General features: G+C 33.3%; 2 protein-coding genes and 1 long non-coding RNA gene across 3 annotated transcripts; 1 reads left to right on the top strand and 2 right to left on the bottom strand.

Annotated features, from left to right (window-relative positions):
• Nucleotides 1-2,445: 2,445 nt before the first annotated feature.
• On the bottom strand, nt 2,446-2,851 carry LOC132069414 (uncharacterized). Its single transcript, XR_009417775.1, has 2 exons — nt 2,586-2,851; nt 2,446-2,510 (listed from the first exon to the last, which is right to left on the bottom strand). It is a non-coding gene; the product is annotated as an uncharacterized LOC132069414 (long non-coding RNA).
• Nucleotides 2,852-9,397: 6,546 nt separating this feature from the next.
• Nucleotides 9,398-12,782, top strand: LOC132069413 (histone-lysine N-methyltransferase, H3 lysine-9 specific SUVH5-like). The gene has a single exon (XM_059462764.1). It carries the CDS (start codon nt 9,500-9,502, stop codon nt 12,314-12,316), a length of 2,817 nt encoding a protein of 938 aa, XP_059318747.1. The 5' UTR covers nt 9,398-9,499; the 3' UTR covers nt 12,317-12,782.
• Nucleotides 12,783-13,572: 790 nt separating this feature from the next.
• On the bottom strand, nt 13,573-15,347 carry LOC132031812 (expansin-like B1). Its single transcript, XM_059421711.1, has 5 exons — nt 15,197-15,347; nt 14,776-14,882; nt 14,355-14,666; nt 13,965-13,979; nt 13,573-13,770 (listed from the first exon to the last, which is right to left on the bottom strand). Exons 1-5 carry the CDS (start codon nt 15,345-15,347, stop codon nt 13,573-13,575), a joined length of 783 nt encoding a protein of 260 aa, XP_059277694.1.
• Nucleotides 15,348-15,422: the final 75 nt, after the last annotated feature.

Here is a 15,422-nt window from a genome sequence, read left to right as displayed (position 1 = left end):
TAAAAAGAGCTACAAATCTTCCTAACTAGGGCTGTTCATCCAAAACCAAATCTTTAAAAAAATAAAAAAACCGACATTTGGTTTGGTTTGGTTTGGTTTGGTTTTAAATTTGAAAAACCGATAATATTTGGTTTGTTATGGTTATAGTAAAATAACCGAATAAATAACCGAACCAAACCGATAATTATATACATGAAATTTATAATTATTTATATGTATAATATTAACTTTTCATAAATAATTAAAGATATTTTATACCTTTTAATTATTAATTTAATTTTGGTCTACTTATTTTTAAGGCTGTCTTAAAAGAATATGTCCAAGTCCAACAATCCAACTCAACTCTAATAAGTCCATAAGGGTAAAAAAGTAAAATTCTACTATCTCTTTTCATTTTACATAAATTTCCCTCAATATTTAAAGAAAGTTCACCCTTGTGCGTCAAAAAAAAAAAGAGCTTCATTTTGAAGAATGTAGAGAGAGAGATATTTGAATTGTCAAAGTCATAAATTGAAAAACCGAACCAAACCGACAATAACCAAACCGGTGGTTATTATTTTACTTGGTTTGGTTATGGTTTTAGACATTTAAAAACCGACTAAATTGGTTTGGTTATGGTTTTAACCAATAACCGACCCAAACCGAACCATGAACACCCCTATTCCTAACTTATGAATCTCAACTTCCCAAAAATAAAAAAAATGAAAATTTCAACTTGCCTTCCATGTTACTCCCTCTGTTTCATATACTTGTCCACATTACTAAAAATATGTGTCCCAAATTACTTATTAATTTACAAAATCAAGATAGAATACAATTAAATCTTTCTCATTTTACTTTAATAGTAAGTGTTCTTGTAAATAATCAATATTGATTACAATGCAACTCATTGAAAAGAGATAAGAGTAAGATAGTAAAAATACACTTTTTATTTATGATTTCTTACGAGACGTGTAAAGGAGAAGGTTGACAAGTAATATAAGACCGAGGGAATATGAAGCATATAATTTCTGTGTTTTCCGTTTGTTTGGAAGGTTGTTACGTACTGTATTGTATTGTGTTATTAGTTTATATATAATGTTTGTTTTGATTGTTACTTTATTTTTATTGTATCGTATTGTTAAATACATCGTTGTGTAACGACGAAAAGTCTCATTTTATGTAATGACCGATTTGGTGTTATCCCGTCTTTATCTTATTCTTTTTTTTTTAATTTTGTCTTTACTTATTATCTAATAATCATATTTTATCATTTATCCTACCTTTTCCTGTAGGTTTATCCTCCAAAATTTGCTCATGTGTGATATTATGTAACGACTGGAAATGATACAATCTATCCAAACACTATATTCAACAGAACAACAAAGTACGATATAATACAACACAATATAATACAATACATAAAACAATATGTAACAACCATTCAAACAGAGTTACACTTTTAGCTTTTAGCTTAACATTAATGAACTTTTGATGTTACACTTCTATAAATTTATTTCCCAACTATTTCGGTCTGTCATTTAAAATAAACCTGTTAATCGGTTTGAACCGGATCAGATCGGTAACCGGTTAACAAACTGGCCGGTTTCCGGTTTAACCGATTCCGATTTACCGGTTAAATAACCGAAACCGGACCGGTTCAAAAGTGTCCAAAATCTCTTTTTGTTTTTATTTTTTGTATAGTATATATATATATATATTATAGTATTTATTAGTATATTTTAGGTATATTTACATATGTTATATAAGTTTATAAGTAAGGTTTATATATTTACCGACTAACAAAGAATACAACATATATATATATATATATATATATATATATATATATATATATATATATTAAGTTATATACTTAAGTTATACTACATATACCTAAAATATACTAAGAATATACTTATATATATATATATATAAAACCATATATCAATATACTTAGGTTATATATATATATATATATGTTTAAGTTATATGTATACTATATATACTTATATATTATAACTTAAGTTATTTATAGCTTAATTTTTTCTAAGTTAATAAATTCGTATTTTATAAATTAAGTATATTTATATTATAAGTATATTTTAGTTATTTTTCAAGTATATAACTTTCTAGTTTTTAATTTAAGTAGATATATATTATAAGTATATTCTTAGTATATTTTAGGTATATTCTTAACTTAATATAAGTAAAAATATGAACACAAGTAAATAGAAGAAAGCTCAATGAGCCATATATTTTATTCATTCTTGGATAACATTTATTTGCAAGTTGTAGTTTTTTTTAACTTGCAAATAATACATGAGTTGCAAAGAAATAGTAGAATAATAAAATCACCAATTCTCAATCATTTGGTTAATTTCCCCATATCATATTTGTGGAGATATCTTCAAAGTCTTCCATTTGGTCCGCTCCACTTGCTATCAAGTCTTCAATCTCTTCTTCTTCGCCTTCCTTCGCTTCTAAGTTTTGGTTGCGTCGCTCCGATCTAATCCAATCGCGAATGCACACTAGTACTTGCAAGCTAAATCCGGATAATGAGTGTCTATGGTCTCCAATTTGTTGTCTTCCTTGGCTAAATGCACTCTCCGAAGCCACGGTTGATACTTGAACCGTAAGGATATCTCGAGCCATTCTTGAGAGTATCGGATGACTTGCCTTGTATTTCTTCCACCATGCTAAGACGTCCAAATCATCTAGTTCCTTGATATCCACATTTGGCTGCATCAAATAAAAGTGATACTAATCAAAGTTTGCAGTACAAGAAGGAGTTGGATGTGAATGTAAAACTTTTAAATGCGACAAACCCGACAAGCCCTTTTTGCTACTTTGAGAAGTAGTAGGGCGTGGAGCAACGGGTATAGCATGTTCTTCCAAGATATCTAATAAATGCATTAAGCTTATAGTTAATAAATTCAACTTATTAATGCAAGATAAAGACAATCTTAGGCTTTATATTACAACTTTCCTATAAAATCGATACGATTAGTAATCCTTTTGGTTTTTCAGTTATTAATAAAATTTAATTTTAGTCCTTATGATATCTAATAAATGCAATACGCTTTTAATTAATTGAATTATACACGATCTCTTTACTTATGAATATTCACAAATTTACAAGATAATATAGTACTATAAATAATTAAATATAACATATTTTTCTTACATGAAGGGACAATAAACACACATTTTAAATTAATTGAAGTTGAGTATATATGTTGAATCATATATCATAAGGATCAAAATCAAATTTTTCAATAATTTAAAGACAAAAAACGCTATTATCTTAAATCAATATCTTTTGGTTGTGTGTGTGTTTGGTACGGAGGAAAATATGTTTCCATTTTCTATTTTTGGTCGATCAATTTTTTTATAAAATAGTATTTTCTTTTAGAAAAACAAGTTTTTTAAAAAGAAGAAAATGACCTTTTTTGATAAAAAGTAAGGAGAAAAGCCCATCTACAAGCTCCCAAGTCCCACCCCAGCACCCCAACACTCCTTACCTCCACCCCAGCACCCACAAAATCTAAATTATACATAAATATTTTTATAATGATATTTTCTGCTTACTTATCAAAATTAAAAATAAATAAATAAATTTAGAAACCATTTATTTCCTAAAAGAATATTCAAATAAAAAAAACATTTTTGTGCATGCAAAACACAGCCTATATCTTTATAATCCCAACTTTAATGTAATTTACCTAAATCTTTTATGTGAGAAAAGTGAGAATAAAAATTACATTTCGGTAACCTCCTTTTTCTCCAATTTCTTTTATTGTCTGTCACACGGACAGTTCCAAGGAAAAAAAAAAAAAAATATCAGTTACAGGCAGCAAGAAAATGTCAGTAAGACACCACCATTTTCTATCCATGTCATAAACGCCAAAATTTATTGTTTCTTGTTAAATGTTATTTTCTGCTTGTTTCCACCATTAAAAACCTTAAGGTGCATTTACATTCTTCATCAGTTTTTGCTTCATTTTGTTTGCTGATTTTTTTTTTTTTAATTCTCGTAATAAATTAATCGCTTTGTTCACCGCGCCACATTTTTGTTTTTGGGGGCTCTTGGTAAATGAGCTGTGAATATGTTAAGGGTACCTAGAATTTGAGTCTTGTTCGGCTGACATTTAGGGGTCGTTTAGTACATGAGATAAGATGGAATATCATATTAAGTTTGAGATTAAATTTATAATGTGATTGATGGATAATATAAATTAAATTTATTCTTATACCGTCAACCAAACAAAATTTAATCTAATTAATTCTGGATATCCTACTTTATCCCATCAAACTTAAAATTATTTTATCCACCTCCCAAGTGAGATAAATTTCCAAAAATCAGAATTTTAAGATAAAAATTCCGAAATAATTTAGTCCGCGAATTAAACAATTCATACAGATTTGTTATTGGTATACTGACAGCTACGGATCTATGAAACAAAATAGCTACAAATCTTCGTAACTTATGAATCTAACTTCCCCAACAAAAGAAAGAAAACGAAAATTTCAACTTGCCTTCCATGTTATGAACTATGAAGCATATAATTTCCGCGTTTTCCATTTAGTTAGCTCTTTTCTTCTTTTTGCTTAACATTAAGTACTTTTGATGTTACGCTTCTATAAATTTATTTTTTCAATTATTTTGCTCCGTCATTTAAAACATATTTCAATATGGTCTTATCAATGCAAAGTTAGTTAATACATTCAACTTATTAATGCAAGATAAAGGCAATTTTAGACATTATATTACTACTTTTCTATAAAATCGATACAATTAGCAGTAAGCTTTTCGGTTCTTCAGTTACGGGCTAATTTTGATTTTAGTTCTTATGATATCTGATAAATGCATTAAGCCTTTCACTAGTTGAATTTGTGCGCTTTTGATCCCTTTATTTGGCAATAATCATTAATTTATCATAATTGTTAATCATTTCACCACTTAAAACTCATGCATCATGTTGGATTTATACTACTATTGAATATTTTATGGTAGTATTGTAGTATAAATAATTAAATACAACGTATTTTCTTCATGAAAGAACAAAAAACGCATATTTTAAATAATTAAAGTGTAAGTATATTGAATCATATATCTCAAGGATCAAAAATATAATTTACCAATAACTTAATGACCAAAAGCATTATTATCTTAAATCAATATCTTTTGGTTGTGTTTTTTTTTTTTCATCGTTGTGTGTGAGTTTCGTACGGAGGAAAATATCTTTCCATTTCTATTTTTGGATGATCAAAAGTTTTAGAAAATATTTTCTTTTAAAAAAATAAGTTTCTTAAAATGAAAAAAAATGACCATTTGTGATGAAAAGTAGGGAGAAAAGTTTTATATTGTCTTTCTCCCTAACCCATCCACTCTCAGCCGGCCACAAGCCCCCACTCCACCACCCCCACACCCCTACTTCCACCCCAATGCTCATAATATTTACCTAAATTATATATAAATATTTTTAAGATACTATTTTTGCTTGCTTATCAACTAAAATAAACAAATTTAGAAACTACGTATATATTTAGAATACTAAAAGAAATAACATTTTCATTAATATAAAACACACCCTGTTCCTGTATCACTATACTCACAACTTAGCGCAATTTACCTAAATCTTTTATGTGAGAAAAGTGACAGTAAAAAAGTATTACAGCACAGTAACTTCTTTTTCTCCAATTTCTTCTATTAGGACAGTTGCCAGAAAAAGATTCAGTTAATAAGAAAAAAATGTCAGTAAGCAAAAGACACCACCATTTTGCATCCATGGCATGAAATGAACCCCCTAAATTTTCGTTAACACTCAAAATCATAATAAACCCACAATTCTTTTTCTTGTTAACCAAATGTCCCTTCAAGTTCCTTCTCATTTTGTGGCTTCCTTTTTCCTCTGTTTTTATACCTTATTGTGGTAATTTTCTTGCTTGAAAACCCACATTTGTGTTTTTGCTTCTTTTGAAGATATTATAATAAACCCACGTTCTAATTTTGTTAATCAAATGACCCTTCTAAAGTTTCAACTCATTGCTTGAATCTGTAGCTCACTCATTGCTTCCGTCCTCTGTTTCAAATCCCTTTTTCTAGTGTAACTTCTTCTTTTTTTTTTTTTTTGCTCGCAACCGCTATTTGCTGTTTGCTTTTTATGAAGATATTATTGTTTCATAATGCTGTGAAATTTTGTCTGTTTTGTTTTGGTTCTTACTCCTTTTCTCCCCGCATTTCCTTTTTTTTTTTTGTTTGTTCTTCGTTTCATCTCTGCCTTTAGCTGAACCATTTTTTTTCCACCATGAACCCCTAAATTTTATTCCCACTCAAAATCATAACAAACCCACGTTGTGTTTCTTGTTAATCAAATGCACCTTCAATTTTCAACTCATTTTGTGAAATCAGTAGCTGACTGACTCGTAGCTTTCTTTTTCCTCTGTTTTGTACCTTTTTCTGGTAAATTTTTGTTTGCTTGAAAACCCCATTTGTTGTTTGCTTCTTTTAAAGACATATTTTAATGTGTTTGTATCAAATGCTATGAATTTTTTATTTAATTTTTGGTTCTTACTCATTTTTCACCACCTTTTTGGGTTTTTTGTTTTTCATTCTTAGCTGGGAGTTCCATAATTTGTCTTTTGCTGTACTGTTTCGTTTTCCATCCATAAACCCCTAAATTTTCGATCCCACTCAAAATCATAATAAACCCACGTTCAGAATTCTTTGTTAACTCTTCAAGCTCCATTTCATTTTGTGGACTCGGTAGCTTCCTTTTTCCTCTGTTTTTAACCCTTTTTTTGCTTGCTTGAAACCCCCATTTGTTGTTTGCTTCGTTTGAAGATATGATTGTTTCACTCAGTTTGTGTCAAATGCTGTGAAACAATCTGGTTTTGACTTCATGCCCTTTTTTTTTTTTGGTAGCAAAGCGGCAGTGTGGTGAGGATCAACTATAATCTAGTTCTCTGAAGTTAATACTCAAAATCGGTATGATTTAGTTCTTTATTTTCTGCATGAAAAACCCTAACGTGCTTTTACATTCTTCTTTAGTTCTTACTACTTCATTTTGTTTGCTGAAAATATTTTTAATTCTGGGAATAATCGCATGTTCACCTCGCCATCGTTTTTTCTGGGAGCTCTTGGTAAATGAGGAGTGGATATGTTAAGGGCTAGCTAGAATTTTGTCTTGTTCAGCTGACATTTAGGGGTCGTTTGGTACACAGGGTAAGGTGGAATATGGATAAAGTTTGAGATTAAATTTAGGGAAATCTACATGGTGTAGCTAACATTAGATTTTTTTATCTAGTAGCTATCTTTAATTAATTTACTGGCATAACTAAAAAGTGTATATCAATTACATTCCATAACTAAAACATATAAAATAGGTTAAAATAAAAAAACGAACTTTTATATTCACATTTTTCTCTCTCCTCCCTCCCTTCTCCCTCGCTCTCTCTCTCTTCCATGAAAAACATATAATTCGTCTATTTTCTAAACTATGGGCCCTCCATATTAGACTTTGTAAAATTTGCTATATTCCTTCCTATATCTCTTCCATTTCCTATTATTCCCACTAATATTTCTTTTTCTGCGTGATATCAATTATTACTAATTTTTTACGCATCTAGTCTTCAATCTTCAAGAAAAGAGAAAATTCAGAAATAGTTATGGTTGTGTTGTTCTTTGTCCGGACCTCTCTCTTTCCGCTTTTCTCAGATCTGCCGAGAGCATTTGTATTTATTATTTTTGAGTTTTTTGGTTAATTTTTTAGATTGTATTCATTTTATTATTTTGTATTCAGTTTTTTGAGTGTTTTTGTTATTTTTTAGTGTATCTAGTTTTTTTATGTATTCAATTTTTGTGTATTATTTTTAAAAAAAAAAAATTTGTATGCAACAAGTTGAATACAATATTTTTTGTATTTATGTTGTTTGAATACCATTGATTTTTAAATACGGTAAAGTGAATACAATGTAAAATTAGCTATAGATGAATACAACCGAGTTAAATACATTTGACATAAATACGAGTGAGTTGAATACATATGATTTGAATACGATGAAAAGAATTTTTGAATTTTTATTCGGCGTATTCATGAATACAACTAGTAGTTTTATGAATACGGAATATTTTTTGAATACGGCGAGTAAGCGTAAAATTAAATATTGGCGTAGCTATGGCAAATTTTAAACCCCCAAAGTGTAGTCATTTATGTAAAATTCCCTTAAATTTATTGTGTTTGATAGAGAGATAAATGATAGATTTATAATGTCAACCAAACACAATATAGTTTTAATCTCAAACTTAATACAGGATATCCACCTTATCCCATCAAATTTTGGGATTATTTTATCTCGACCTTTGGATAAATTAGTCCAAGAATTATAATCCTAGAACGATAATCTCAGAGCAATTTAGTCCACGAACCACACTACCCCTTCTACATGTTATTGATATACTAACATTTCATATTGATTGTCCTTTTCCCACGCTTTAATATACCTCACTCACTCCCACCCGGTCACATAGCCCCAAAACCCCACACACCCACCTCCACCCCAACGCCCATAATATTTACCTGAATTATATATAAATATTTTTAAGATGATATTTCTACTTACTTATCAAAAATAAAAATAAATAAATTTAGAATCTATTCATTTCCTCGAAGAATATTAAAGAAAAAACATTTTCGTTCATACAAAACACACCCTATATCTTTATATTCACAACTTAGTGTAATTTACCTAAATCTTTTATGTAAGAAAAGTGAGAATAAAAAAGTATTAGAGTACGGTAATCTCCTTTTGCTCGAATATCTTTTACTGTCTTTCACTCAGACAGTTCCAAGAGAAAAATTCAGTTACACAGGCACCAAAAAAATGTCAGTAAAGCACAATTGCTTTTACATTGTTCATCAGTTTTTGCTTCATTTTGTTTGTTAATTCTGGGAATGATCGCTCTTGGTAAATGAGCTGTGAATATGTAAAGGGCTAGCTAGATTTTGAGTCTTGTTCAGCTGACATTTTATTCTTGTTATTGATGTATTTTGTGGTACTTTTCCAAAAAAATAAAATAAAGGGTACCAAGTTCTTACTTTGTACTCTTGGAGAAAATGGAAGTTTAGTCATTATCTTTTAGTTAGAGAAAATGTTACATGACCAGTGTGACTTTTTTTTTTTGAGTACCCATATGTGATGCATCCTCAAAATATAAGTTGTTTTTGAGTACCCATATATTACATGACCAGTGTGACTCACATCAAGCTTTTCCTTCATTATTATCGGTTTATTTTAACATACTGGGTTTGTTTTTTCAGCATTTTGACTTGCAAAACAAGGATTTTGGTGGAGGATGGTGGCGTTCTCAAATGATGGTTTATCCGCTGAATGCGTGAAGAAGCATAAAGTTCGGAAAGTATGGGCAGTGCGGGATTTTCCCCCAGGTTGTGGTAGAAATGCTCCAAAAGTTTGCTTGAACCACAAGGAAAATGATGTGGTCTCCATCAGTGAAAATATGGCTGACACTCTGGTGGCCCATGGTGACAATGGTCCTAACACTGGGAATGAGTTCGATTCTGCTGAAGGTGTGGACTGTCTCGTTGACATGGAAGAGAATGAAGAATTGGATAAGTTGGCAGGGAATGGGTTAGCCAGAACCACGACTGTGATAGAAAACGGGTTGGAAGAACCAACGAGTCATGTCAGATCACTTGGATTTGAGTTGTCTAAAGATCCTGAAAATAGTGAAAGGTCATTGCTCAAGAAAGCAAAAGTCATTCGGTATGATGAATTAGTGCCGGAAGTTGATGTGGAGAGACATTCAATGCACCCTGGCAGTGTGACTGATAGTAGGAAAATTCCTGTTTGTGATCTGAAACTATTGTCACTGCCTCAGCAGCCACTCAAGAATGGAAGTGTCGAGGATAATATTTCCCCATTGCCAAAGAAAAAGTACTGCCAAGGAAGAGTTTTTGCTGTTCGTGACTTCCCTCCATTTTGTGGAAGAAATGCTCCTAAGCCAACCGTACTGGATCGCTTGGGTGGTAGTGAAGCAAGCAAGAGAGTGGTTGTGTTAGATAAGGGAGTTACAGAAAATGAAGTGATTGAGACGTCGAAAAATGTTATGGGTAGCTTAATGGAAAGAGCAACAGTTTGCATTGAAGACCCCGAAGATGTCCAAGATAACTATGTTGGAAGGAGCCAACTTGAAAGAACTGTAATGTTTCCAGAGACAATGACGAAAAAGGAGAATGAGGATACAAGAAAAATTATGCGGAAGGAGTTTATTGTAAATTCACGGAATGAACGTGAAAAGGCGACTACTGCAAAACATGGTTTTGGTTCTGGAGATAAAATTAGCAGGCCAATTGTGCATGGGTTGGTGGATGAGCCTTATTCTCCATGGAGGCAGAGGTCGCAAACTCCTAGGCCAATTGTGCAAGGTCTGATGGCTGAGAAATACTGTCCCTGGAGTCAGAGGCAGCAAACTAGTTTAGATGGCCTGATGAGTGGAAACCAAGTTCAAAAGCCTAACATGTATCGGTGCAATAAATCCTCAGCTGTTGCCAGAAAAAGTATTCCTAACTCAAAATTTCGGCAGAGACTATTTGGAAGGACTAAATCAGGTTTTATTGGTAAAGCTGCGCCAGGATTTTCAAGTGCACCGGCTGCCAGCAATGATGGAACTCGTGATTTGGATTGTGAAGCAGTACCTGAAGATTCTCCTATTGGACAGGGGCAGTGTGAGTTTGACGTGACTCAACCACGTTTTGGTCCAAAAAGTTCCAGTCGCAGTGATGCTCGCAGTAAAGTTAGAGAGACTCTTCGTCAGTTTCAGTCTACCTGTAGAAAAATCTTGCGGGGGGAAGAATCAAACTCAAGGCCTGGAGAAGTAAAAGCTAAGCAAAAATATAAAATGAACGTAAGGATTGATCTTCAAGCAGCTAAGATTATCAAAGAAAAAGGGATGGAAGTTAATACAGGACCGCAGATACTGGGAGAAGTTCCAGGAGTTGAAGTAGGAGATGCGTTCCAATACAGGGTTGAACTTGCTCTTGTGGGAGTTCATCGCTTATATCAGGCTGGTATAGATTTCCTAAACAATGGAGGAATGCTGGTTGCAACTAGTATTGTTGCTTCAGGGGCCTATGATGATGATTTTGGAGATGCTGATGAGCTGATTTATTCTGGGCAAGGTGGAAATGTGGTCGGCAAGGTCAAAATCCCTGAAGACCAGAAACTTGTGAAAGGTAATTTAGCCTTGAAGAATAGCATAGGTACAAGGAATCCTGTTCGGGTGATTCATGGATCTAAGGAGACCAGGACTTGTGAATCCAGGGGCGGAAGAGCACCTGTGGTGACTACTTATGTGTACGATGGTTTATACACTGTTGACAATTATTGGAGAGAACAGGGGCCACATGGTAAGATGGTCTTTATGTTCAAGTTGGTGAGAATTCCTGGACAACCAAAGCTTACTTGGAAAGAAGTACAATCATCAAAAAAGTCCAACATGCGGCATGGTGTTTGTGTTCCTGATATTACAGAAGGGAAGGAGTCTCTACCTATAACAACTGTGAACACAATTGATGGTGAGAAACCCCCACCATTCAAGTATATCAAGAAGATGATGTATCCAGCTGGTTTCCGCCCTGCTCCACCTAAAGGCTGTGATTGTATTGGTAGATATTCTGATGCCAACAGGTGCTCATGTGCAGTTAAAAATGGATTTGAGATCCCTTACAACCATAATGGAGCTATTGTTGAAATTAAGCCTCTTGTATACGAGTGTGGTCCTTCTTGTGGATGCCCTCCTTCGTGCTATAATAGAGTGAGTCAACATGGTATTAAAGTTCCCCTGGAGATCTTCAAGACAGATACAAGGGGCTGGGGTGTGAGAGCTCTAACTTCTATCTCTTCAGGAACCTTTATTTGCGAGTATACAGGAAAACTTCTCGAAGACATAGAAGCCGAACGAAGAATTGGCAATGATGAATATCTTTTTGATATTGGCCAGAATTATAGTGGTTGTACTATGAACTCTTTAGCAGAAGAGGGTGGTTATACCATTGATGCAGCTCACTATGGAAATGTTGGACGATTCATCAATCACAGTTGTTCTCCCAATTTGTATGCACAGAATTTTTTCTATGATCACGAGGATAAGAAAATGCCCCATATCATGCTTTTTGCGGCAGATAATATTCCTCCCTTGAAGGAGCTTTCTTACCATTACAACTATTATGTGGATCAGGTTTATGACTCTGATGGCAAGATCAAGGAGAAGAAGTGCTTTTGTGGTTCTTCAGATTATACTGGTAGGATGTACTAGGATTTATAAAGCTTAGCTGTTGTAGTTGAATGGAAGAGTTACATCTCGTTGTCTTTTTTCTTTCTTTTCTTCATCTTGAATAGTAGTGCTTCTTCTTCTTGTTTAGTCTGATATGCTACATAGTATAGTCTGTTCATGGAAACATAAGCTTGTACAGGCTGACTCGTATGATCCTATAATCTGAACTGACAAATTTTGCACTAGTACTCAGCCTTTTTTTTTTAATTTTTTTTTTTTATGATATTTAGATGTGGTTGAACTAGTTAATTTGCTTTCCCATCTCCTTCCATGACTCTGGTTGCATTACTTTCTCTTTTTAGTTGCAAATAATAGCATGACGGTTATATTTACATCTCCGTTGGGAGGATGCAAGATTTATGTGGCTGACTAAATTGCTCTCTGAACTGCTTTTGGCTCGGACTGTATATACTCTAAATCCTTGATTTGATCTGCCTATGTGGGAAGATAACAACAACAACATACCCAGTGTAATTCATAAGTGGGGGTCTGGGGAGATTAGAGTGTACGCAAACCTTACCCCTACCTTGGCAAGCAGAGAGGCACATCTTTTTGACAGTATTTCTAAAAATTTGGTGGACTCTTTTTTGTGACGGTATTTCTCAAAATTTTCAACCCCTCCCCCAAAACCAGACCCTGTCAAATGCTGATAGTTCATGGAATTCAGTACAGAAGCTCGCTCAGGCTCATATACTCTGTTAATCAAGATCACATTTGTGCTTCTCTACAAACTTGCATTTAATTTTGGAGGTGACAAATAATTATAGCAAGTGAACTTTTGGTTTCCTCGAGTTGGTGAATGGATATAATTTTTGTAGCTGAGTATTGCATCTTTCTGAGGTGATCTCTTTTTTTTTTTTTTTTTTTTTTCCGCTTCTGGCATGAGTATAGGCAAAGTTGCTATTGTTAATAAGCGTTTGTTGAGTTTATAGCAAGTAGAACATTTTATATGTTCTCTGTTGCTACAGAATTTACTCCTAGTCTGCAGCTAGTGTTTCTGATATTCTCGCCTGGTTTAAGCATCTGAAATAATTGATTCTTGTCTTATCACAAGTAACATAATGCTACAAACAAGAGTACACACATCGAATTTACTTATTCAAGCTATAGGTACGAAATATGCCACTCATATTTTCAGTACCATACAGAGTACTTAAGCTATACTAATCTATATTTTCAGTAGTGCAAGTCGAGTACTGTGTAAAAATAGTAGTAGTAAGTTTGGTGGTTGGAGTGTTCTAAGTAAGTTCAATGAACGTGTCAATCAGAAGTCCAGCCTTCCAATCACTAGGAATCAATTTGAGGGGCTGCACCCACACCACTCCTGCACTGCCTCTCACTTGAAACCTGAACTTCAATGCTCCCTTTGGCGGATCTGAAATGGCCCATACTGCACCAAATATCCTCACCATTGACTTCCATTGCTTGTGGGACTCCTGTGTTTGTACAAATTCACAAGTTACTTCTACATAGCAAAGCCACACTCGGGATTCTTGCTTGATTCTAAACCAATCATTTGACTAGGAAATAAGCAGCATGCTATACAATTTCTTTATGAAATCGACTTCAATCCAACTGACAAGTAGTCTAGATATCATAGGCAGAGCGCATGATTCTGACCTATGAGTACCTGGACCTTGCAGAGCTGAATATAATATCTAGAGTCAATGAGTTCAGAATGAATATAATCTTACTATATATGTAACATTGAATTTTGTTATAGTTTGAGCCAAAAGCATTGGGTTGGGTTCAATTGAACCCACATAACACATCTTAGATCTATGTCCGCTTATATGGAAGAGGTTGAAAAATGGCGATTATGGAGTAGGGGTAGAATATTGGATTAAGTATTAGTAAGAGTTATCAATTAATAATTGTGGATAGAAGTTATTTTTGAAAGATTTTAACAACAATAAATATGCTCAGTCTCAAACAAGTTGAGGTTGGTTAAATATGAATGCTCACTAACGTTATTAGTCTATTTAAACGTTTGAAAGATTTGAGATTGAAGAAAATGTACCTCCCAAACTTCAATAGCCGAGATATCGCTTAGTCCACCTATGTTTAACAGTACTATGGCTAAGTAATCAGGGAAGTTGCTGCTCTCATGAACCTTAACCATGAGATGTGCACCAGTTGCATACTTACAAGGAACTCTTTGATACTCTATTTCAACCTCACCCTGCGCGATAAGCTTTGCAACCATTAAAGGCTTAGCTAATTTTGCGTAGGCGCTGAAGCTGAGAATAAAATCTGTTTTCTCTTCGCCAGAGTTTGTTACCACCACAACTGTCCCCTCTTCATTGCAGTAGTCTGGATGCTTGCATTTCACCTGAAAAAAAGTGTTCAGTTAAAAAACAAAAATTCAAGATTGCAGTCTTGTTGGCTCAAGGCAAAAAAGCAAATGACCAGAAAATGTTATGGGGTTAGAGTTTGATTACCTGATAGCATGCACCACAAGAAGTGCCATTGTTGTATAGCTTAGAGACGCCACAAAACGCGCCACTGTTGACTGTCCTTCCATATTCTCCATAGCCACAAGTTCCACCTGAAAGTGAAAATAGTTGGTTGTAGTTTGTACACTAATACTTTTGGATACAAGTTAAATATTGCTCTCCGAAATACAGAAATTTCCTGCAAATTGGCTACGGAAAATCTGCCTTTTTTGTATCTTGAAGAGATTTGTTTGTATTTCTCAATATGTATATGGACAATTTCTCTTTAATAGAAGTTGATTTCATGCCTCAATTTTTTTTTTTTTTTTTTTAAGTTCTGTTTTATTCTAATGTTATTTCCAACATAAAAAAAGTATAACTATGTGAGAATAATTAACATGCACTAAGAGTGAGAGAGAAATTATACTTGGATTGACTAAGTGCCCAACATTTCCATAGAAGGTTGCCTTAGCAGTTATCGACGTGTCAAGACCAAGTCCATCACAGGAACAAAGAATTGGCAGGAGAATTAGAACAAAAATTACAAGAATGGAGAATCTTTCAAGTTGACAAACCATTTCTGTGAAAGAGGTGTTAATGATCAAAGAAGAAGACTTAATTTTAATTTGGAAAGCTCAAGAGAGGAAGTTCTG

Source organism: Lycium ferocissimum, chromosome 9 (genome assembly GCF_029784015.1).
Source record: "Lycium ferocissimum isolate CSIRO_LF1 chromosome 9, AGI_CSIRO_Lferr_CH_V1, whole genome shotgun sequence".
Taxonomy (NCBI): Eukaryota; Viridiplantae; Streptophyta; class Magnoliopsida; order Solanales; family Solanaceae; genus Lycium; species Lycium ferocissimum.
This window is presented reverse-complemented; position numbering and strand designations above follow the sequence as displayed.

What these genes read in the sequence shown, in the direction of transcription:
- LOC132031812 (XM_059421711.1), bottom strand. Translation starts at nt 15,347, where the DNA reads ATGGTTTGTCAACTTGAAAGATTCTCCATTCTTGTAATTTTTGTTCTA. An exon ending in TGGGCACTTAGTCAATCCAA is followed by an intron (nt 14,883 to 15,196) that starts GTATAATTTCTC and finishes TTTCACTTTCAG; the next exon opens with GTGGAACTTGTGGCTATGGA. An exon ending in CTTGTGGTGCATGCTATCAG is followed by an intron (nt 14,667 to 14,775) that starts GTAATCAAACTC and finishes ACTTTTTTTCAG; the next exon opens with GTGAAATGCAAGCATCCAGA.
- LOC132069413 (XM_059462764.1), top strand. Translation starts at nt 9,500, where the DNA reads ATGGCTGACACTCTGGTGGCCCATGGTGACAATGGTCCTAACACTGGG.